This window comes from Miniopterus natalensis, chromosome 1 (assembly GCF_054644295.1).
Source record: "Miniopterus natalensis isolate mMinNat1 chromosome 1, mMinNat1.hap1, whole genome shotgun sequence".
NCBI lineage: Eukaryota > Metazoa > Chordata > Mammalia > Chiroptera > Miniopteridae > Miniopterus > Miniopterus natalensis.
The window spans coordinates 199,368,449-199,389,607 of record NC_142081.1 but is presented as its reverse complement, the minus strand read 5'-3'; the positions used below and the strand labels follow the sequence as shown (position 1 = coordinate 199,389,607).

Sequence of the window (21,159 nt, the reverse complement as noted above, 5' to 3'; positions counted from 1 at the left end):
ACTATTGTTGTCAAAGACCCTCATAATTAGAGGGAAGGAGCCATGGGGTCAGGACACAAATGCAGTGTTAGCTAGTAGGCGTCTGTGTTTTTGCTGAATTCAGCCATTCACATTATAGACTGATGGGTTTACTGCCTGGGGACCGAAGATGGGGAAATGTCTTAGTTTAGAAATAAGTGGCTGGAGTGTAGACTCTGCTCTGTCTGCCGAGTACATCCTGACCCTGAGGTTGCGACAGCAGTGCTTCCTTGTCAGCCTGTTGGTCTGGTCACGTGCTGCGACCACTTCAGTGTTACCTGTGTGCGTTGTTGAGTGGGGAGTGGTGACTTGGTGCCCCCCTCATGGGTGAGGTATTCCACTGCTGTCACCATGGCTTGCAGCACAGAACTGGTGAGCTCGGCATTTAGGGAAGATGCCGGCAACGGCTCACCCCTGCCCCCAAGTGGACAGGGCTTTGCGGACTATTGTCACTGACAGTGACTAGAGCTGCCAGGGAATGTCCACCTTGTCCCAGATGTCATGTGGTTTTGTGAGATGGGTTTTAGGTACAAATATCAAATTTTTTAAAACCCCACAAGGTTGGCCTCATTGCATCTGCTTCATAGTGGGGAAGCTGAGGCACAGGGAGAGGAGTTCATGGCTCCTTCTCAGGTCCACCGCCTTTATTATGACTGTTACTCTGCTCTCTGCCTCTCTGCCGAAGCCCTTGTAGTCTAGTGAGGGAGCCGGACATGCAAATAAACAGCTGGGTGTCTATGGGATGTGCAGATAGAGGCTGTGTGAAGTCTGCAGTCCTCTGAGCTGGAATCAGGTCTCAGTGGTTAAATGTTGGAAGCAATTGGGGGACAGTGGAAGCTTTGCAAACAGTGGCCCTGGGTCAGTCTTGTTGGCTGCTCCATCTCTTCCTATCTCCAGTGTGTTTTTCCAAAGAGACTTTCAAAACTACTATTATCAAAGGCCAGCATAATTAGGGGGAAGGAGCCACAGGGTCAGGACATGGATGCACTGTTAGCTAGTGGGTGATGCTGGCCCGACCCTGCGTTTCCCCGGACTGGTCTCCTCTCCACTTGTTTATTTGATGAATGTTTAGGTCATGCTCACTCTGTGTTTGTTCTGAGCACTTTATAAACATTAACTGAACCCTCATCCCGGCCCTACGAGTTTTTCCCATTTCACAGATGAGGACACTGAGGCAGAGAGATTAAGCACCTTGCTCGAGGTCATGCAGCTCCAGACCCCACCTTGTGTTACCTCTTCATTTTTTAATTGTGTTTCATTCACCAGCCGATGTTATCATGTGTTCAGTCTGTGCTGAGTGTGTCTCACTGCAGAGGACACAGCTGCCATCGGGTCAGCAAAGTGGCAGACAGTGGGGCCCCAGGGTCAGCTGTGATGGCTTAGGGAAGTAGTTTGAAAATCACAGAACTACCCACAGTCAGAGATTGTGTGTGAAGTTCATGGCCTCCTCTCTTCAGATGTGGAGTGTTCACTGTTGACCAAAGTTGCAGGCCTGGAAAGGCAGAGAATTAAAGCAATTTCTTAATTTTCTGTTTTTACTTTTAAAATTTGTTTCAAAGAATATTGGATTATTTGAACTAGCTCAAACAGGTCCCCTTATTTATCTTGTTGAATTGCAAATAGCTAGCCTTGGGTTTACTTTACCAAGTGAGCTGATTGAGCCAGCTTTGTGAACCCCCTCGTTTCTGCTTGGCTAACCCTGATTTCCCATTGCTGCTTGTGTTTCGAAGATGCTGACCAGTACAAATATGGCAAGAACCGGGTTGAGGCAGATGCCAAGCGGCTGCAGACCAAGGAAGAGGAGCTACTGAGGCGGAAGGAAGCGCTGCGGACCAGGCTGGCCCAGCTCCGGAAAGAAAGGAGGGACCTGCGAGCCGCCATTGACGTGAATGCTGGTAGGAGAGGCACTCCGTCTGTGAGAATCTAGGTCCTCTGTCTACTGCAGGGCCTCACTCACCAGGCACGCAGCTTAGTAAGACTCCGGCATCCCTGCCTTGCACTGCTTCTCGGAGTCTGGAAGCATTGCTGGTTAGCCCAGGGCAGGTACCAAGGTGAGGGAGTCCTGAGACAGGCAGGAGGGGTCAGGTGCCAGGAGCTGTCCAGCCTCTGGTGCTGATGGCAGGGATTGACTGGATCCTACCCTAGAGCCTGAGGGCTCTGGTGTCTGTGCTGTGAGTCGATGGGGCAGTTGGGTTCCTCAGCAGGGGGACAGTCCATGGGGACAGGTAACATTCAAAAACCAGGTGAGAGGTTTCTGTCTGGGTACAAGCTGCCCTCCACTCCCTGAGAGGGGACAGCTGAAAGCAAGACAGCATGAGTTCTTGGAAGGGATTGGGGAAGAGCCCAAGTGAGTGGAACAACCCCGAGAGAGAAGCTGAGCATAAAGACAGTCCTGTGGAGCCGAGTTGGGATGGGCTGTGTCTGGACCAGGGTGGCTTGTTGTTGCTGGCAGGAGCTGGGCATGGGGTCCTTGTTCTGGGACAGAACTGCTAGGAAGCACGCTGCAGCTCCAGACTGGTCTTACCCAGGCCAGCACTGACTCCAGGCTTCGATGTGGCCGGCCCAGGACAGGGGGGGCTGAGGCCAGTGCGGAGAGCCAGGGAGGCCCAGGGGAGACGCCTGTCTCCAGGTAGCAGCACAGTGCAGGGGGAGTTGGTGCATGCACACATGGAGCTTGAGCCTCTCCCAACTTTGTGCCTCCATGACTTGTAGGAAAGGATGTGCTTGTGCAGTTTAAAGAGTGGGAGGCAGGTATCGGCTGAGCAGGTCCGAGATAGCTCATAGAGGAGGTGGGATGGGCACCTAGCGTAAGGCCACCTGGGCGGAGTCAAATGCTAGGTCAGAGGACTGGATGGGAGCAGATGGTGAAGATGCAGAAGGATTAGACCCGTGTTTGGCCTCAAAAAAAGAGTCCCACATGCTGCACACAACCCACGAAATGTGCGCTAGACTAGGGCCATGGGCACAGATCGCTTAGCTTCTTGGAATCGGTTCTCTTAGCTGTCCTGTGGGTACGGTACCTGCCTTCCTGTGTCACTTCACACATTTCACATAATATGAAACGTGTGCCCAGGAGACACATGTGCCGTGCTCCGTGGAGGAGCAAGCGTTTGACTGTGGGGGCGAGTAAGATGGCTGAGGAGTAAGTGGCAGAAGAATTAGAAAAACAGTCAGACTTTTTGGTTCAGTGAAGCCGTGCAGTTTAGGTTCCACATTTCCGATGAGGGTATTAGGCCCACTTGTGAAACTCAGGATCTCCTGCTCCTGCTCCCTGTTCTTCCAGCTGCAGCAAAGGCAGGTGTGAGGGGTGGACTCTGTTCCTCTAAGAAACGGCAGAGTGTGCCTTTCACAGAAGGGACTCAGGTATGGAAGCTCAGGCCGAGTCTCACAGAGCCCCCGGTGTGCGCTGAGTGTCTGCTGTGTTGCTGCAGTGGAGCCACAGGGTTTCTCTGGCTTCCAGGCAGGAAGAGCCAGCTGATCCTGGAGGAGAAGCTGAAGGCGCTGGAGGAGGAGTGCAGGCAGAAGGAGTCGGAGCGGGTCAACCTGGAGCTGGAGCTGACGGAGGTCAAGGAGAGCCTCAGGAAAGCCCTGGCCGGTGGGATCACTCTGGGGCTGGCCATTGAGCCCCGGTCGGGGACCTCTAGTCCACAGGTAACGTCCTCCCACGCCCCTACACAGCAGCACGGTTACAGCGTCCAGAGAAAATGCCCAGTTCCCCTCTAAGGTGGCTGCTCCATTCCCAGCCTCACTCAGCACAGTAGATACACATACCAGCTTCAGGCAGTAAATGTTCCTGTCACTTTCTCCAAACTTACAAGGTGGCAGAAACATAGTCTGTCTCTTCCCCTTCGCAGATTCGGCTCATAATAGGTACAATTTTTTTTTTTTTAAATATATGTTTTTATTGATTTCAGAGAGAGGAAGGGAGAGGGAGAGAGAGAGAGAAACATTGATGAGAGACAGTCATTGATCGACTGCCTCCTGCACACCCCCTACGGGGGATCGAGCCTGCCACCCGGGCCTGTGCCCTGACCAGGAGTTGAATCACAATCTCCTGGTTCATAGGTCGATGCTCAACCGCTGAGCCTCACTGGCCAGAAATAGGTGCAGTTTTTATGTCTCCTTTGAATTTGATGCCAGTTCACGAGACAGAAACTTTAATTCAATGGAGTAGATGTTTATAAAATGTCCAGCATGTGCTGTGAATCATGCTCGGCGCTAGGGAACAAATGAAACATTGTCTGTATCCTCTGCAAACTGGACAGACACACGGACATCAGTTTTGCTTGAATTTCCACCTTAGTAACAATGACTCACTGTAACCCATTGTTCTTTCCACGTGTCTGTCCCACCGAATCCTTACCACCCGTTTCAGGCATCACTGCTTCCATCTTACAAACGCAGTACTCAGGCCCAGGGAAGCAGCTCTGGGTCACCCAGGCCAGCGCCTGAGGTTGCTCACCTCCAGGCTGCGATTTTTCATCTGTAGAACAGGGGTAATAATATTGTCTGCTGCCCGGGTTCTGTGTGTAGAAGCTCTTGGCACAGTGCCTGGCCACAGAGAGTGTGTGTTCGTCCATCCATTCATTCATTTATCAAGTTAGACACAGACATAGGCTTAAGTGTAGGCTGCGCTCCTTCTGGGCCCAGGAACTGCTTTAGGACACAGCAGCGAAGAGAAGGTGAGAATTGCTGCTTATATTCTAGTGAGGGAGCAGCCCAGTAAGATTTTTATGCCAGATGTTGGTAAGAGCTCTGAACAGCCCTACTGCAGGGAGGGGGCAGGTGCAGTGGGAGTTAGAACCCTAGGCCTGGGGGCGACACGGGCTTCTCATTGTCAGGGCACAAGGAGGCCAGTCCAGCTGGAGATGGTGGTGAGGCAGTGAGTGCAGCTGGTGTGGGATGGGTGCTTTCTCGGTGCCTGCTGACCTCTGGGCCCCTCAGGTCCCTTGTCTGAGGTGGGCTGGAGGCAGGAAAGTGTGTGGTCTCCTTGACCTTTCTAGAGGGTGGGCTGAGGAACGACCTGAGGTGCTGAGCCCCAAACCCCACCCTCCCTGACCTCAGACACTGTCTGACTTCTCCTGTACCTTCAACTCTCCTCTCACTTCCTCCAAAGCATTTAAAGGTCCTCTAGTTTGTTCTATCTGTTAAAAGAAGGTCTGCCCTGGTCATACCTCCTCCAGTCACTGTCCTGTGTTCGTACCGTCCCTTCCAGATCAGGCTCCTGGAAACAGTGGTCTGTGCTCAGGTGTCCAATTGAGCCCACTCTCTTCTCCCCCCTGTGGCTCAGCTGCTCCCTGAACCAGCTTCCACTGAGGTGACCTCCAAAACTAAATCTAGCAGGCACCTCGTGCCCGCTCCAGTTCTAGAGTCTTCTGCGTAGCCAGCTACCGCCGCCTGTGTCTGCAGTGCCCATGCATTCTTCCCCATCTCTTGGGGGTCTCCCTCTCAGCCCCCTTTCCAGCTTTGCTTTCTTTTGGCCCCAACAGCCCAGCTGGTCCTTCTGGAGGCTCAGGACTGTGTTTGGGGACGGTGCTCTCAGACACGTACTTGCTGCTTTCTCTCTTTTAATCGTCACCCGAGGATATGTTCTACTGATGTGGTTTTTTTTAGAGAGAGGGGAAGGGGTGGGGAGAGAGAAAGAGAGAAACATCAATTGTTTGTCTCCCGTACACACCCCGACCAGTGATTGAACCCTCAACCTAGGCACATGCTCTGCCTGAGAATCAAATGGTGACCTTCTGGTGCACAGGATGACGCTCTAACCAGCTGAGGCGCCGGCCAGGGCAACTGCTTCCTCTCTTTCGAGGGCCTCTCCTTGGCCATCGTCTGCTCGGCACTACTCCCACCCGGGCCTGTCCTTGGAGAAGCAGCTTGTTAGATGGACATGCCCCGGAGGAGGAGGGTCATGTGCTGAACCAGCCTGGCCTCTCCCAGAGACAGATGGCATTCACCCCTCCTTTTACCAACCCCCAGCACACACTCACTGCCTCCCTGCCACTTGGCTTTGTGAAAGCATCTCCACTTAACCGGACCGTGGACCCATGGTCAGTAGCCCCACGGGGACTCTTGGTGACCTATTGTACTGGTGTCGTCTGGCCCAGCCAGGAGTCCTGGTCACATATTCCACAGTGATAACAAGGGAGTGTTTTCCTCGGGGACTCACTGCCAAAAGAGCAGCCCATAGTCTCGTGGAAGGACCAGGATGGCTGTCTTGGCAACGAACTTAGATTCTGTTCCACTTCCAGTCTCCAGAGGACGCCTTCCTTTGGTGTACGTAAACTGCTGTAAACAGCCCCAAATCCTCGGTATGATCTGTGCCTGGTTCCCTCCGGTGAGCCGCCCACATGCTTTTCCATGAGCTCACTCTGCAGCTGCCACTACCCTGGCTGCTGGCCGTTTCTGCTTCCTGGATGGCAAGGTGGCTGCAAGCATGAGGGTCTTTTGGAATTAGAAAGCACCAGACAAAGGGACCTGTCAGAGGCTGCATGCTAGGGCTAGAGGAGCTGCATGAACGCAGAGTACTTGGACTGGCCCCCCTCCTCACTTCACAGCATGACCAGCCCATTGGAGTGTCCCTCTGAGCCTCAGTCTTTCTATCTGTGAAACGGACATTTAAAAAGTGCTCTTAGAATATGGCGTCCTCATTGTGGTTGTCGTTATTCCCAAACCCCTTTTTTTTCTTATAAACAAACCACTCCCTGCTGGATGGCCTGTCAGGTGTACCTCACGCAGGTCTCTCTGTTCACAGTCCCCAGTGTGCAGGCACCGGGCTCTGGAGAACTCGCCCCTGTCCAGCTGTGAGACAAGTGACGCCGAGGGGCCCGTGCCTGTAAACAGCGCCGCTGTCCTGAAGAAGAGCCAACCGGCCGGCAGCTCCCCCTGCCGGGGGCACGTGCTCCGGAAGGCCAAGGTCAGTCCCCATCTCGTGCTCGAGCTCATAGGGGCCACCTCTCACCAGCCTGTCGGTGCGGGACGGAGGAGCTAAGCTTGTCCTGTCCCGTCACACAGCCTGCCACTAAATACCACATCTTGAATGGCTTCTATGTCCTCCTGGAGTCAGGCCCTCTCAGGAGTCCCCCTTTCAAATGCTCAGAGCACCAGGACCTTCCTCAGGCCTTCACCTGTAGCGTCAGGAAGCCAGCAGCCCTGGTTCTGTCAGAGGGGGCTTGGGAGCTCGGTTTTGTTTTGTTTCTGCCACGTTTGCTAATGCCGAGCTTTTACCATTCATTACGCTTGAACTTTCGTTCTAGAGAAGGTGAGGAATTCCTAATTTTATATGTATGGAAGGCGTGCAGTGCACTCATGGCTCAGGTGAGAAACCCTGGACACAGCAGGAGTCAGGGTTGGCATCGGACCAGCATGCCCATGTGGGCCACTGAGGACAAAGGGAGAGGCCCCTGCTTGGCGGCCAGGCCGCATGGCGGGTGCTCCCTCGGTTTTCTCCTCTGACCTTCTGTGTTCTCAGTGGTCGTCAGTGGGACTCAGCTGACCCCATTTCTGGGTCGTGTAGTAATTTTGTGTGTTGTATTTTGAGGAACCGCCACCCTGTGTTCCATAAACACTGTGTCATGAACCTTGCCTTGTATGTCAGCTCCTGCTCTCGCTTCCTCAACAGGAGTGGGAGCTGAAGAATGGGACGTAGATCGTGGACGTCGCCAAGAGGACACGGCTGTGGGCTCCCAGCAGGATGCCCGGCTGTGCCCCAGACCCTCATGTATTTTTCTACTGTATATGGTGCCCTGTAAAGACATGTACCTGGAACACTTGGCTTCCCAGTTGGTTTGTTGAGAGGCAGAGGTATGAGAGGGGATGTAAGACCGTCCGCTGGCCAGTGGGGGAGTCACAGCTTTTCACCCACTCAGTGCCAGCCAGCCAGCCGCAGACTGGGGTAAGCCGGGCGAGCCGGGTCTGCCTGGTGTGGGAAAGCAGGCCCAGGGCTCCGTGCAGCCTCTCCTGTGGATGACCATTGGCCAGAAGGTGGGAGTTTTTTAGCTGCGATGGGAACAGCATGCACTGGTGTCTCTGTGTCCCCTCCCCATCTGCCTGTCCCTGTCCCTGAAGGTAGAGGCCTGAGGAATTGTGTTGTGTTGTGTTTTTTACCTTTTATATATTTTTTCTGGACAGATGCTTTTGTCACAGGACATGAAAAGCTGCCATTCTTTTTAAACTTTTTAAATTTTCTATTGTGTGTTGCACTTAGCTCTTGGGGTTTCTCAGAGATTCTGTACCTATTTTATTAAGTATTTGTACTGCTTTGAAAGGCATCGAGAGTTTCCGATACCTCGCCCATGTGTGTCCCCCCTTCTCAGTGTCCACCGTCCATGCACCAGGCACGGTTATAGAACCACAGCATGTAGAGCAGGAGAAGACCCTCTAGAGCTTCAGCCCCCCCCAAAACTTCCGCCCTCCCATGACCATGGCTGTGGACTCAGGCCTTCTCCTCTCAGGGCACATAGGCTTGTAGGACCTCTTCATCACTGTCTTGTCTGCCTCCTGCATGGTGGTCTTGGGTGACCAGGTGCTAAGGCACGGGACAGAGCTGGCTTGTACGCTGCGGGCCTCAGACCAGGCTCAGGCCTCCATCTCCAGGGGCCCTCTCAGGAATCTGTTGAGAAGATGCAGCCATCCCAGAGCCCTCTGCAGACAGATCCCCACATGGGAGGGGTTCTTTCTACCAAAACCTGGAGCTGTGGTGGGCCTGCAGGGGACACAGGCCTTTCCTGCCACCCAGAGGTTCTCATCACGTGGGGACAGACAGCAGTGAAGCAGTGGCCCCTCTCGTGCATGCTGGGCTGCTAGGGCCAGGGTGGATGCTTCGTGTTGGGCTGTGGTGGCCGTGACTGCCTGGGCAGGAAGCCAGTCTCTGCGTGAGGAGGTTCCACAGCTGGACCTGGAAGCTGTTTAACTGGACTCACCTGGAACCTGAGCTCACTGCACAGCCACCTGCGGGAGTGTCTGTGGGTCATGATCTGTCACCTCGCCCTGGCCCTCTGACCTCCTTCCCACGTAGCAAGGTAACCCCAGGGTGTCCGGGCAGGACACTGGAGGGAGGGCCTGTTCTGTCTGTCCACAGAGGGAGCTGGACCACGGTGCCTCATGGTGCCTCGAGCAGCTAACTTCCCGTGGAGGGAGACGCTGGCTCCTCCGCCTTCGCTGCCTCCAGTCAGGTACAGTCTCCAGTTACGGCTTTGGCCGTGGTGTTTTCAGCTGCCTTTGCCCAAGAGAACTGCCAGGTTCGCCTGTTACTAGGCAGGAGGCCCTGGGCAGCCTGTACTCTTGACCTCAGCCCAGCAGGGTGGGCAGCGCCACCTTGGCTGCTGGACAGCACCTCACCGTGGCCATGGGTTGTGGCCATGGGTCGGTGGTCCAGGCCCTCAGACTCCTGTGGACACACAGTGTTTGTAAAGCCCCAGTTTTAATCCACTTTCATAACCATGAGATGAGCCAGAGCCAGGGAAACGGTCTTGAGGACGGGCTGCTGGCGCCCACGGATAGCGTGTGTCCCTCCGTGTCCTTAGATTTGATCGGAAACCAGTTTAAAGCGTTTGCTTCAAAGTAAGTTATTTATTTGTATATGTTCAATAAATATAGTTTTTAATTTATATCTGTACATATTAGACACACGCTAGGCATCTAGTCAGATGGGGAGAAGTCATATTCCCCTGGGAGAAGTCAGGTTCCTTTGAAATGTCACCTGTTCCTTTCACAGACAGTCCTGTTCACAGAGTGCTGGCCACCTCCCCGGGGTCCTGGCAAAAATGAGAGGGCTGGGGGCCACACAGGGCCTGGGTGAGGCCGCCCTCGGCACTCAGGCCCTTCCTTCTGCTGGAGCCTGAAGCCCGGAGCCACTGTCAGCCCAGGGCTCTGCTTCCAGCTTCGTTTTCATGAAGTGCCAACCACCTTCAGAATTCCATCCACTTTTGTGTTTCTAGTCTTTTACTCGCTCACCAACCTTTGCCCAGAAGCGAAGTGGTGGTGAAGGGCTCTCCTCGTCACTGACAACACAGGTGGAGGTGGGTGCATCCCCTCTGCCCTGCATCCCGCCTGTGTGGCTTCAGGATGGCTCTACTGCAGGTGACCAGGCAGGCTTGGGGTGAACGTCCCCCATGCCAGACTCCAGGGCAAGGCCTCCCACTGCCGTCTCTCCTAGCTCATCTTTTGGGGCTACTCTGGCAACCTCAGACACCCGTAGGTGCAGAGCCAGCTCATCCCCAACGTTGGTGCACCTCACCCGTCTCCCTGTCCCTGAGGCGTTCCTGGCTGTTTCTGAAAACCCAACCACTCAGTAAAGTCTGTTTCAAATCGTGTCCGGGCCTGAAGGCCACCCCCAGGAGGGAGCTTCAGGCTTGGTCGTCAGGGTAGCAGTCAGAACTTGTGTGAGGTTTCCACGGGGACAGCGGTGAAGCCAGGCGGCTGGGGCTGTGGGCAGGACGCAGTCGTCTGTGGCCACGTCTTTTCTTTCCAGAGGAGTGTCAACTGTCATCAGGCTTCATGCACCAAGCCGTGGGACAGGACCTCCCAGGGTGGGCAGCGGCCGGGCCACCCGGCAGGGCGCTCCTCCCTTCCTGTGAAGGCCTCGGCAGCACTAAGTGCCCCGCTGTTGTCCTCTTTTCTAACACAGTGTTTAATGAGAGAAATAATTTCAAATCGTGGCATAGTTTTAAAGAGGGTGATGATTGTTATTTTTTGTACCTGCTGTTGCTGTCTCATGATCGTCCCCGCGGTGGGCTGGGCTGATACTGTGAAATAAACTGAATGAACTAAAGTCTCATGCCACACGCCTGACCCAGCATCACGAGGAAGCGGAGCCGCCTGTCCGTGAGCCCAGCAGGGCGGTGGCACCGGGAGCCGCACCGGCTCCAGTCGTGTTCGTCCAGTGCTGTCGCCACGGAAGGTGGTTTCACGCTGGGGTTGTCCGGTCATAGCTCTTAGGGGCCAGCGGTGTTGTTAGTAAGATAACCTTTATCTCATTTTCAATCAGGAAGGACTGTTTAAATTTTCATGCCAGCTTCTAAATTACAGATCTGCAGCATTGACTGACCATGGCTGTAAAATGTTTCCATAGTAAGAATGTAATTATTTCCTTATTGTATTTTTAAAAACTAAAGTCCTATTTAAGATTCTCTGTGAAAGGAGCAGGCAGGAAACGGAAGATTTTTTTTAATGAATCTCTTTTTTAATGAAATGTGTTGGCAGTGCCCATTTTAAATGACTGTAAATATGTTTTCACTGTTTCTCAATGTATTTAATTCATAAAGTGAAAGATTTTATCAGAAGACACTTGCAACGGAAACGTCAGTTTCAGCCCATTTGCCCGTTTTGTAGTCACCTCACTTGAATTTCTTTACTAAGAGATTTTCTACTGTCTCACAGTGTAGCCCCGACGGGCGCCTGCGGCGTGACTGTGTATTATCAATAAAACTACTCCAGCCAGGCCTGCGTGTCCCGACCGGCTGGTTTGTGTTCCTCTAGAACTTTCTCCGGCCCCCCAGGGACGGGGGAGTTGAAAAGTACTGGGTGGAGGGAGAGGGTGAGGGTGAGCGGTGCCCTTGGTGTCCGTCAGTGAGAATCCTCTTTCCTGAGTCACTTGGGGTTTTTTTTAAGTGGCTTTTAGTCCACGGACTCAGACGCTCAGTGCAGGGAACGTGTGAGCACCGCCAGGTTCCAGGCGCTGTGTGGTGATGGGAATGGGGCTGGCTTCAGTGTGACTTGCTCCCAGGTGCTCACACAGGTGGACAGGTGACCCGTGCTGAGGGCAGGGCTGCCTGGGGACTTCTGAGTCGTAGTGGATGGAGCCGCTGCCTTTGAGGAGCTGGTCGGGTTTGCAGGAGGGTCGGTGTTTGAGCTGGGTCCTGGTGTTTAAGTAGGAGTCCAACAAGGAGAGGGGCGGGGAAGACAGCCCTGTGGGAGGCAGCAGGAGCAGAGGGGGGAGGGTGAGGACTGGAGGAAGGGGCAGTGCGAGCAGAGGAGCAGGACGGGGCGGACAGGAGGGCCCCGCGCGTCTCGTGAGGGAGGCTGGCCTAGCTCCTGTTCCTACACGGGCTGGACGGGGTGACGATGGGTCAGAGGGTACCCAGGGACGCCCCAGCAACAAATGGCCCACCTAGGCCCCCCTTTGCCAGGTCTAGGGCCGGGTGACCCGGCGCGGCTCCAGCCCGCCTCCACGCTCCCTGCCCTTTGGGGGGCTGCGGGCTCGCCAGTCACTGGGTTTGGTTTTCACCGGCTCCCATGACTTACTAGTATTCGCGGCGGTGGGATTGGCGCTCCCTCGACCCTTCCCCGCGCACCCCCCTCCCCGGTGGGCCGTCGCTGCCCTGCCTGCTCTGACTCCGCTTGGCTGAGAGGAGAGTGTCTCGGGTTTTTTATGTCTTGCAAGGTGCGTAGATCTAAGTGTTTCTTTTTCGTTACCTCACCGAGGATGTTTTTCCCATTGATTTTCCGAGCGAGTGGAAGGAGGGGAAGGGAGAGAAACATCGATGTGAGAGACACACACCAATTGGTTGCCTCCCGCATGGGCCCCGACTGGGGCAGGGAATCGAACCTGCGACCTTCCGGTGCGGAGCCGATGCTCTGACCAGTGAGCCCCCAGGCCGGGGCTGTTTCTTTACCCCCCCGACACAGGGCATCACCGAGGCTTTTCCCAGCGGTTCTCCCCCTGCATCTCCTGGCCTGGGACCCTCGGAGGGGCCCACCCTTCCCGGGTTTTCCCCTGAAGTGTCCTGTAGAGAAGCCCGTAGGACTTTCTAATCTTTATCGTCCAAAATCAAACCTTTTCATCGGCTCGATGTTTGTGCGTTAATCTGTGGGCCTTTTGATCTGAGAGCTCAGCCCTCCGCCCCGTTTCATTGGCCTGTTCCCAGGGGTGCCCACCTCTAATGTTGGGCTCCCTGGCGCCCTCTCCTCACTCCTCGGTCCCTCAGTCCTTGGCTATTTCTCGAGCTATTTCATCCGTCCTGTGCACGGTGACCCCGTTTGGCGCAGCACGCGGGCTGCTCTTCCCTTCAATGCACCGCGAATGCCGCTCCCAGGGTCTTCACTCCCCGGCTCATCTTGCACCGGTGACCCCCGGCCCGCCACGCACTGGGGGCCGGTACTGCCGTTTCAAAGGGGCATATTTTCCTGCCTTTCACATCATGACGCGCGCATCTGTTTCCAGAATTTTCTCTGCCTGCCTTTAATAAGCTCTCGTCCACAAAATGTGCCTCTCCTCTGAACCTGGGGTCGGCCTCGCCGGTTAGACGGCGGGGCTGCGCCCTGACCCGGGCTCCCGCTGCCTTCTTCTGTTACTTGCCCTTGAACGAGGCGCGCCCCGGTTCACGCGCTGCGCCTCCCCCTCGCTGCATTCGGCCCAGGAGTCCTTGCCCACGTTTGACTTCAAGGCGGCGTGGCGTGCACTGCCCCCGACAGCGTATCAGGCCCTCAGACAAACAGCGAGCTCCAGGGATTCCTTCTGGGGTGGCGACGTGACCCGATCAGAGCCTCTAGACTTCATGGAAAGACGATGCCAAGTCTGGAGCTGCTGCAGCCACTTTGCGGCCTGAGGACACCTGCGTGCCCTGCCCCTGAGCAGTGGGATGTGCCTGAGAAACAACCCCCCGAAAGGTCTCCCTGTAACTCGGGGCCTCCACGCTGCCTTATCCAACCCTCTCTCACCCTCCCGAGGGCGGCTTCACGCCCCTCCCGCTTCCCTGAGCAGCCTCCCTCCGCACGCTAAGCTCCCAGCCCAGGTGTTCCTGCGGCTTCCCCGGTGAGAGGCCCCTGCCCGCACTCAGGACTCGGTCCTGCCCCCGCCGCACTTGCTCTCGGGCTCCTTCCTGCCCCCTGCCCCTCTGTCCCCTCCACGGCCTATTCCCACCCGCACACCATCCCACAAGGCCGAGCCGCGGCCTCGTCTTCACCCAGCCTCTGCCCCAATTCTGCGCCAGAGCCACGAGAACGTTCTAGAGAACATCACGTACGCCGGCTACTCCTCCCCTTCCGTGACCTCCTGTCCCTGTTCCTGCAGCACAGCCCTCGCACTCCCGTCCCCGTCACTCACCGCAGCAGCCCCGGAGCAGCAGCCCCTCGACTTTGCAGCGGCCGCCACCTCCCAGCCGACACTGGTCCCGCCCGCAGAGGCCCCGTGGCTGCGGGGAGACGGGCGGGCCGGAGCGGGCCTGGCCGCACAGCGATGTTCACCCCAGTCCCGACTCGGGTATCTTTGGGCCTCGCTGCCCTCGACTACGGGAGGGGACAAGGGCACCTGTCTGGCGGGGCTGCTGCCAGCGTGGTTTATGCACGCGTGTGGCGAGTGCCCCTGGACGTGGCGCGTGGGCGACACTAAGTGGGAGCTCTCCTGTTAACGGCGATGGCCCCCCGTCCCGCTGTGTCCGCAGGCTCGGCCGCTCCCCCACCTGCTCAGCCGAGGACCCTGTGAGGGTCCCTAACAGAGCTCAGCATTCGGGCCACAGTCACGTCAGCTGCAAACGGCGCCAATGGTCCCTTCTGCCCAGCGCGGCGCCGCCGGCGCGAGTCCTGAAGAGCTTGCCCACACGCCATCTGCCAAACCCAGTCCTGCCTGTGGTTAACAACCTAATTACACCATGAAGCGAGTGCCAGTGAGCCCTGGGCACTCGTGGCTGAAACACCCGGGCTGGTGCACGTTAGTGCCCGAAGCTGGCACCCTGAGCTCACCGCCCCGAGACCCACTGGGCCCGGCGGGCAGGCGGCGGGGTGACGGCGGAGGCATCCGGGACCCGGGATCACGCGGGAGGCCCCGGGGAGGCTGGGAACGGCTGCGCGGAGCCCTCGCCACCGGGGCCCCGGGAAACGATCGCTCCAGCAGCCTGAGGCTCACGGGGTGTCTTCACGGCTCGTGAAACCCGGGGTGCGGCTGCCTAGCCCCCACCACGGAGGTGGGGGACGTCTCCCCTCTTCCACGGAACTGACTGAGCTTGGGGCCGGGTCTCCCAAACGCTGGCCACGGAGGAGGTCAGCGCCTGCCACAGGCAGACGGGTCACTCCCTGAGGGGCACCCTGCCCACGTAGGCACAGAGGGTGCTGCCAGGGTCCCCGCCCTGAGACCCAGGGGCACCCCTGCGGCTGGACAGGTTGGGTTAGTGCTAACGCAGGCCCAGCAGCATGTCACGGGGGTGTGGGGACTGGGGGCTCAGTGACAGGTGCCTGGGGGCCTGATTTTCTGGGGGGCCGTGAGGGTGCTCTGGGGAGGAATCGGAAGCCAGGCTGGGCGCTGTCGGGAGCCGGGCAGGCGAGGACCGGGCCTGAAAGAGCCCGTCTGGACCAGGGGCTCAGTGAGGCCGACGGTGCCTGGCCGGTTTTGCGGTTGGGTCCGTCGTGTTTGGAGGTGACTGGGACGTGCTCTTGGTTTTGTCGCCACCTCTCAGGGTCACGGTGGCCTGTCTGACGGGGCGTCAGTGACACCGTGCCGGACGAGAGGCTGCGGGCCGCACCTCCTGGGCCTCATCCGGCCGGTGGGCTGGTGCCGGAGCCCTGCTGCGGGCCGTGGGGCTGGGGACCGGGCAGCACGCCTGTGAGCCCTCTGAGAACCGGCCAGGACGCCTGTGCTTGGCCGGCACGTCCTGATCCAGCGACCCCGGTGACCGAGAAGGTTACCGTCAGGGCCACCTCCCCCTGCGGGGTCAGGCCCCGCTCCCGGCTGCTCCCACGGGCCTGGCCGCGGGGCGCTGGGACCACAGTTCTCGGGACGGGCACCCAGAGGTTCATAGTAAGGCAAACACTGGTCATGTTCGTTTAATCTTTGTTAAAAGCATCACAAATGGTTTATTGATTTTTAAAAAGGAAAAATAAGACTCGATCGCGCCTTTGTTATGTGCATATACCAGGTGTGGGCGCGGCCCGGGCAGGTGCCCCTGCACCTGCACACCGGCTGCACTCCCAGGTGCGAAACCGGGTGCGCCCGGGGCCTGCGTGTCGGCCTGCGTGGCTGTGGGATGGGGGAGCACAGGGGTGATCAGATGCCCCCTTATTCCCAGGTTCCCAGGTCCACACCCCTAAAATACTCTTAATAGAAATAATGACGTAAGATAGAAGAGAAACACCAATAACCAAGGGCAAACCCTACCCAAGCAGCAGAGAGAACGGAGTCGAGTGGTTACAGGTCAGGGGGTGGTCACCCGTAGGCACTGGTGAGGTGGGGCGGGGGGCTGTGTCCAGAGGACTCCATGCTGACCTTGGCCTTGGGGCTGAATGGTGCCTGACACTCGTGGGACAGTCCGGCGGGGTGGATGTCGGGGCACAGGGCTCCCCTAAGGTGTCTTTGGAGGCTGCAGGTGGGCTGGGCAGGGAAGGGGGGCTTGTGGCAAAGGTCTGAGAGCCCAGCCTCTTCTCACACCATCCTCGGCCCCTCCCGCCCGGGGCCTCAGGCCCCACCGGTCTCTAAGGAGGGTCTCCAGGACAACTTGCGGGATGACCCCTGGAGAAGGCGCCCAGGAGCCCCAGCTGGTGGGCAGGGGTGGGGAGAGGGGCCCGCAGGGAGTCCCCATTTGTGACACGGGGCACTGGATTGGAGGGATCCCCCACTCCATCCAGGGTGTGAGGTTCCACCCCCTGGCCTCCCCTCCCACAGGGACTCGGGTTAATGTCCCCCAGGCTTCATTCTGGACTTGCCCAAATAGGCCAGCAGGTTACTAGCCGGGGCTCTGGTGTTCCCCTGGGAAAGGCCAGGCCACCTGGGCGCCCTGTGTGGGGGGACAGTGAGGGGAGGGGGAGACTGACTTCCTGGCTCAAGGCAAAAGTGCCCCCTCCCATATATTCACATGTAGCCGAGGCAGCATCCCTGATGTGGCCCTTGTGTGAATGGACTCACTGCCCGGGGCAGAGGGCTGGTCCGGGGGCACCTCTGCCACCCTCTGCTGTGTGGCCTCGGGAAAGACTCCCCTCTCTGGGCCTCAGTTTCTCTATTTCATGAGGGGAACAACCCTAAACCACCCCCCCCACTCCTAAACCTCTCTGATTCCTGGGTTTTTATATGGGTCCCTGAAGCTCTAAGAAGTGCAGCAGAATTGGGGTCTCCGCCCGGTCCCACCTGCCACCGGGAGGCGGGGCGCCTGCAGGAGGGCGCCTCCTGCTGGCTGGCTGTGGAGGTTCAGGCCCCAGGCTCCCAGGGGGAAGATCCGGGGCAGCCTCTGCCCCTTTGGCCCGGGAGAAACGGTGCCAAGGAGCAGCCCTGGGCATTCTAGGAAGAGTGTTCCCGAGAACGGGGCTCTGACAGCCACCTGGGTGCCCGCCAGTTGGCCGTAAAAATAGAAAGTTGAACAAAATGCCAACAGCTACCTAGAGAGGTATTTACATTTCCTGCTGTTTAAAAAGAGGGGCAGCAAGGGACACGGTGGGTGGCAGGGCAGGGCCTGGGGTGGGCGGCCTCGGGCCGTGCAGGCGGGAGCCGCCCTCCTGGTGGGGGTGTGAAGGGCCTGTGTCCCTGTGCAGGGCGGAGCGGTGGGCCAGCCGCTGAGCTGGTCTGTGGTTCCGGGAGGGTGGGAGCCAGGCGGGCTCACCTCTCTGTCCCCCAGCAGACCTGCCCTGGCCACCAGAAGTCAGGCCTCAGCAGGGACCGTGGGGTATGGAGCAGCCAGGGCAGCCTCACAGGGTCCAGGGGCAGAGACATGCCCAGAGTCGGGGTGGGGGGCCTTGGGCCTGGTGTCCAGGGAGGGTAGCAGTCAGCAGGCCCCGTGCATCCTGGGAGCTGAGCAGAGGCGGGGGCATCTGTCGCCTTGCGTGGGGACAGCTGGAGGCGGTGGCTTTTCCGCAGGCCTTGGAGGGGATGCCAGTCCCAGCATGGGCACCGGCCACGTGTATGGCTCTGTTCCCTCCACGGGATGGGACCACGGAGAGGGGAGAGGAGGCCTCTGCAGGCATCAGCTCACCAGGTAGCTGTGCATTTCTCGGGAGTTGATGCTGAGGACCACGCCCGAGTGGTTCCCTAGGAAACAGAGATGCCCTCTCGTGAACACAGGCCGCCGCTGGGGGGCACAGGGGGGTAAGGCAGGGTCGTGCAGGACAGGGTGGCCTTGGTAATGCGGGGAGGGTGGTGCCCGAACAAGGTGTGTAGGTGGCGGGTCTCCAGGCTTCTCGTGGGTGGCTGAGCGGGTGCTCCCGGCGCCATCCCACGCAGTGGACCCCACAGGCCTCCGGAGGCGAGGCGTCGGCCAGCCACCACCTGCCGCGCCCGCTGACCTGCAGCCGGCCGACCCGGACATTGGCAGCAGGGGGTGCAGGAGGGGTTGTGCCCCCCCGGGCAGAGGGCACTGCAGCCAGCATGGCGTGGCCGGAGGTGGCAAAAGAGAGGGGCACAGTGATGTCAGCAATGCAGAGGTGACGGGTGGTCTGGGGGGGGCTGGGTTATGACAGCGGGACGGCTGAGTGGCCCGGGGAAGGTGCTGAGGCAGGTGGGACCCGGGGCTGCTCTGGGGAGCTGGTCCCCCACCCTGGCTCTGTGGCACCAGCCAGGCTACGGGCGGTGAGGGGTCATGAGCCTGACTGTGGGGGAGACTTCATGTCACCACCTCGGGGCCTCTGCTTGTCACCTGTCACATGGGGATCATAGTTGCACCACCCTTAAAGGACCGCAGTGGGGACTGTGATGGAAGATGCACTGAGGCCTCGAGCAGCGCCTGGCACACACTAGGCGCTTGATTACAATGAGCTGTTATTACCACCCGGCCACTGTCTCAGGGTCCCCCCGGCAGGAGAGGGCGCTCTCACCCCCAGGACCAGTGCCCTCTGTCCCAGGCTTGGGAGGCCCCGGGCCTCTCAGAGCCTCTGCAGCCAACTGTGGGGCTGGGCCGCATGGCGGGAGCGTGGCCCCCGAGCCCCGACTCTCTGACCACTGAGGCCCTGGGTGGAGAGACCTGGGGGAGGAGTCTTCTCAGGTACACGGGTGATGACCCGGGGCTGTAGCGGGGGGTGGGGGTGGGGGTGGGGGGCAATGGACTTGGAGCTGGAGTCAGGCTGGACTCTGGCTCCACCTCCTATCAGCGGAGTGACTCTGAACCTCAGCTATTTCATCTGTCAAATGGACACGTGACAGCCGCCTGCCATGGGCAGTGAGCTAGGGGACGTCTGGGAGGCTCCGGGCCTGGTGCTCGGGAAGTGGAGTCATCATGTCCCAAGAGGCTAAGGCCACGTCACCCCGCGAGGAGCCCACCTGGCTGATGGTGTGGGGGAGATGGGCCCATCCTACAAAGAGTCAGGGACCCCACCAAGGTGAGGGACCAGGGCTGACCCGGGTGTGGATTCAAGGGCACTGTCCGCCGTGTGCCCCGGGTGCCCCCCCCCGAGCCTCACTTTCAATCACTTAAAAAGTGAAGACAGGTCCCGCTGGTGTGGCTCAGTGGTTGAGTGTCAACCCATGAACCAAGAGGCCGCTGGTTTGAGCCTCAGTTTCCCCAGTCGTGAAAGGAGGGGCTGTAATGGGGGCCTGTGTCCCTCCTCCTGCGTGGCCTGGCCCCTATCCCACAGGAAAGGAGTCCATGTCCCCTGCCCCTGAGGATGGACAAGCTCTGCATTTGCTCCACCTGCAGAGCAGGACGCAAGCAGCGGTGCTAGACTGTCACGGGAGGTGACGCAGCTGCACCGGGCACGTGGCCGCCACGCGGTGAGGGAGCCCGAGCCACTCGGAGGCCACAGGCAGGCTGCCCACGTTCACGGCCAGACACCCGGGTGAGGAAGCTTTGGTACGATTCCTCCCCAGCCTCTGGCGCCAACCTCACAAGAGTCCCCGAGAGAGCTGCGTGGCTGAGCCCGGTCACCCAGAGCCACGCGAGAACAGGCAGTGACCGACGTGGATGCTGAGGCGGGGCCTGCGGGGCAGTGCCAGGAGCCCCGTCGGGAGGGAGTGAGGTCACACCAACAAAACGCTGTGTAGGCTGTGACGTGCTGGGCACAGGTGGTGATGTCCCCAAGCAGATGCTCAGGGAGCAGGAGGGGCTGGGGGCGGAGGGGGTGACTATGGGAGAGGCCTCGCTTCCTTGTGGAAACCAGCCCCGTCCTCTCCCTGCCCTCTGAGTGTTCAGGGGCTGCCGGGCACCTGTGTCCCAGCGCCCACGGGCCTCATCATGCCAGATGGGGGGGACACCCCGCACGGTAGGCTGGGCCTGCGTCCTGCGCACTTTGCTGGCTGGGGGGCCCCCAGGAGGGTGGGGAGGTGGGTTTCTGGGGCGGGCGTTACCTAGAGTCTGAGAGTCGAGGTCACCATCTATAAACTCCTCACCCTGGACGGCGCTCTGGACGTCCTGGCTGTGGCTCATGGGGCTGGTCATTTCCTGCTCCTTCGCGTTGTGCATCTGGGCATACACCGTCCTGCCAGGGCGTTTCCTGCGAGTGGAGGTGGGGGCTCAGGGCTCCGCCCAGGCTGCTGCCCCTTGGTGCCCCTAGCTGGGCCCCGGACCACCCCGTGTGGGACAGACACACTCAGGTCTCGTCTCCCGCCCCTTCTCTGCTCCAAGACACCTTTTCCGGGAAGCCCTCCCTGCTGCGAGCTCCCGAAGCACACGGGTGCTTACAGCCGGTCAGTCTCCCTGGTGACCGGGCCGAGGACTTGTTATGGGGAGAGGGTCTCTCATTTCCCCACTGCCCAGTGACTCTGGGAGGGCAGTGTCCCACCGCTACCCCGGGGTCCCGGTGCAGCCCCCCCACATCTGCACCCTGGAGCCCCGTGCTGAGCGTGGGAAGGAGCATGGATGGACCTGGTCAGGTCCACACTCTGCTCCCCAAGCTGTGTGGCCCTGGGCACCTAACTTAACCTCTCTGAGCCTGGGCTACCACTGAGGGTGGGGAGCAAGAGGAAGAGGGATGGACGCTCACTGGGTTGTGAGAAGCAGGGGGCCTGAGGGGGAGTCAGAACGAGAGTGCCGCCCACCCTGGAGCCCACCCGGGAGCCCACCCTGGGCACTGGCAACTCCCCCCCTCCCAGGGTCTGGCCGCCGCCCCTGTGGAGGGAGGGCGGGGGCCTTGCCTTTTGAACTTGTAGAGGATGACGGCTCCCACGGGGAACAGTCCGATGACCACCAGGACGGTCACCACCCAGTAGCTGCCCTTCACTCCCAGCCTCTGAGAACCTGGGAAGAGGAGCCGCGAGCAGTCAGATGGGCTGCGCCCGCCCCCTGCCTGCCTGGGCGCCGT

General features: G+C 58.9%; 2 protein-coding genes across 5 annotated transcripts in view; one reads left to right on the top strand and one right to left on the bottom strand.

The window, feature by feature from the left end:
• AFAP1 (actin filament associated protein 1) overlaps positions 1 to 11,456 on the top strand; it is a 100,481-nt gene extending 89,025 nt beyond the window's left edge. For all 3 annotated transcript variants that reach the window (XM_087828385.1, XM_016195798.2, XM_016195797.2), the window contains exons 15-18: positions 1,749 to 1,913; positions 3,479 to 3,669; positions 6,770 to 6,931; positions 7,637 to 11,456. In XM_087828385.1, the coding sequence (XP_087684511.1) occupies positions 1,749 to 1,913; positions 3,479 to 3,669; positions 6,770 to 6,931; positions 7,637 to 7,663 (545 nt within the window). In that variant the 3' untranslated portion in view covers positions 7,664 to 11,456. The remainder of the gene's footprint in view (positions 1 to 1,748; positions 1,914 to 3,478; positions 3,670 to 6,769; positions 6,932 to 7,636) is intronic.
• A 4,722-nt stretch (positions 11,457 to 16,178) lies between these two features.
• SORCS2 (sortilin related VPS10 domain containing receptor 2) overlaps positions 16,179 to 21,159 on the bottom strand; it is a 249,520-nt gene continuing 244,539 nt past the window's right edge. The window contains exons 25-27 of one of the 2 annotated variants that reach the window (XM_087828373.1): positions 20,993 to 21,095; positions 20,207 to 20,352; positions 16,179 to 17,959 (exon numbers count right to left, since the gene is read on the bottom strand). In XM_087828373.1, the coding sequence (XP_087684499.1) occupies positions 17,895 to 17,959; positions 20,207 to 20,352; positions 20,993 to 21,095 (314 nt within the window). In that variant the 3' untranslated portion in view covers positions 16,179 to 17,894. The remainder of the gene's footprint in view (positions 17,960 to 20,206; positions 20,353 to 20,992; positions 21,096 to 21,159) is intronic. The other variant, XM_087828379.1, reaches the window with a different exon arrangement.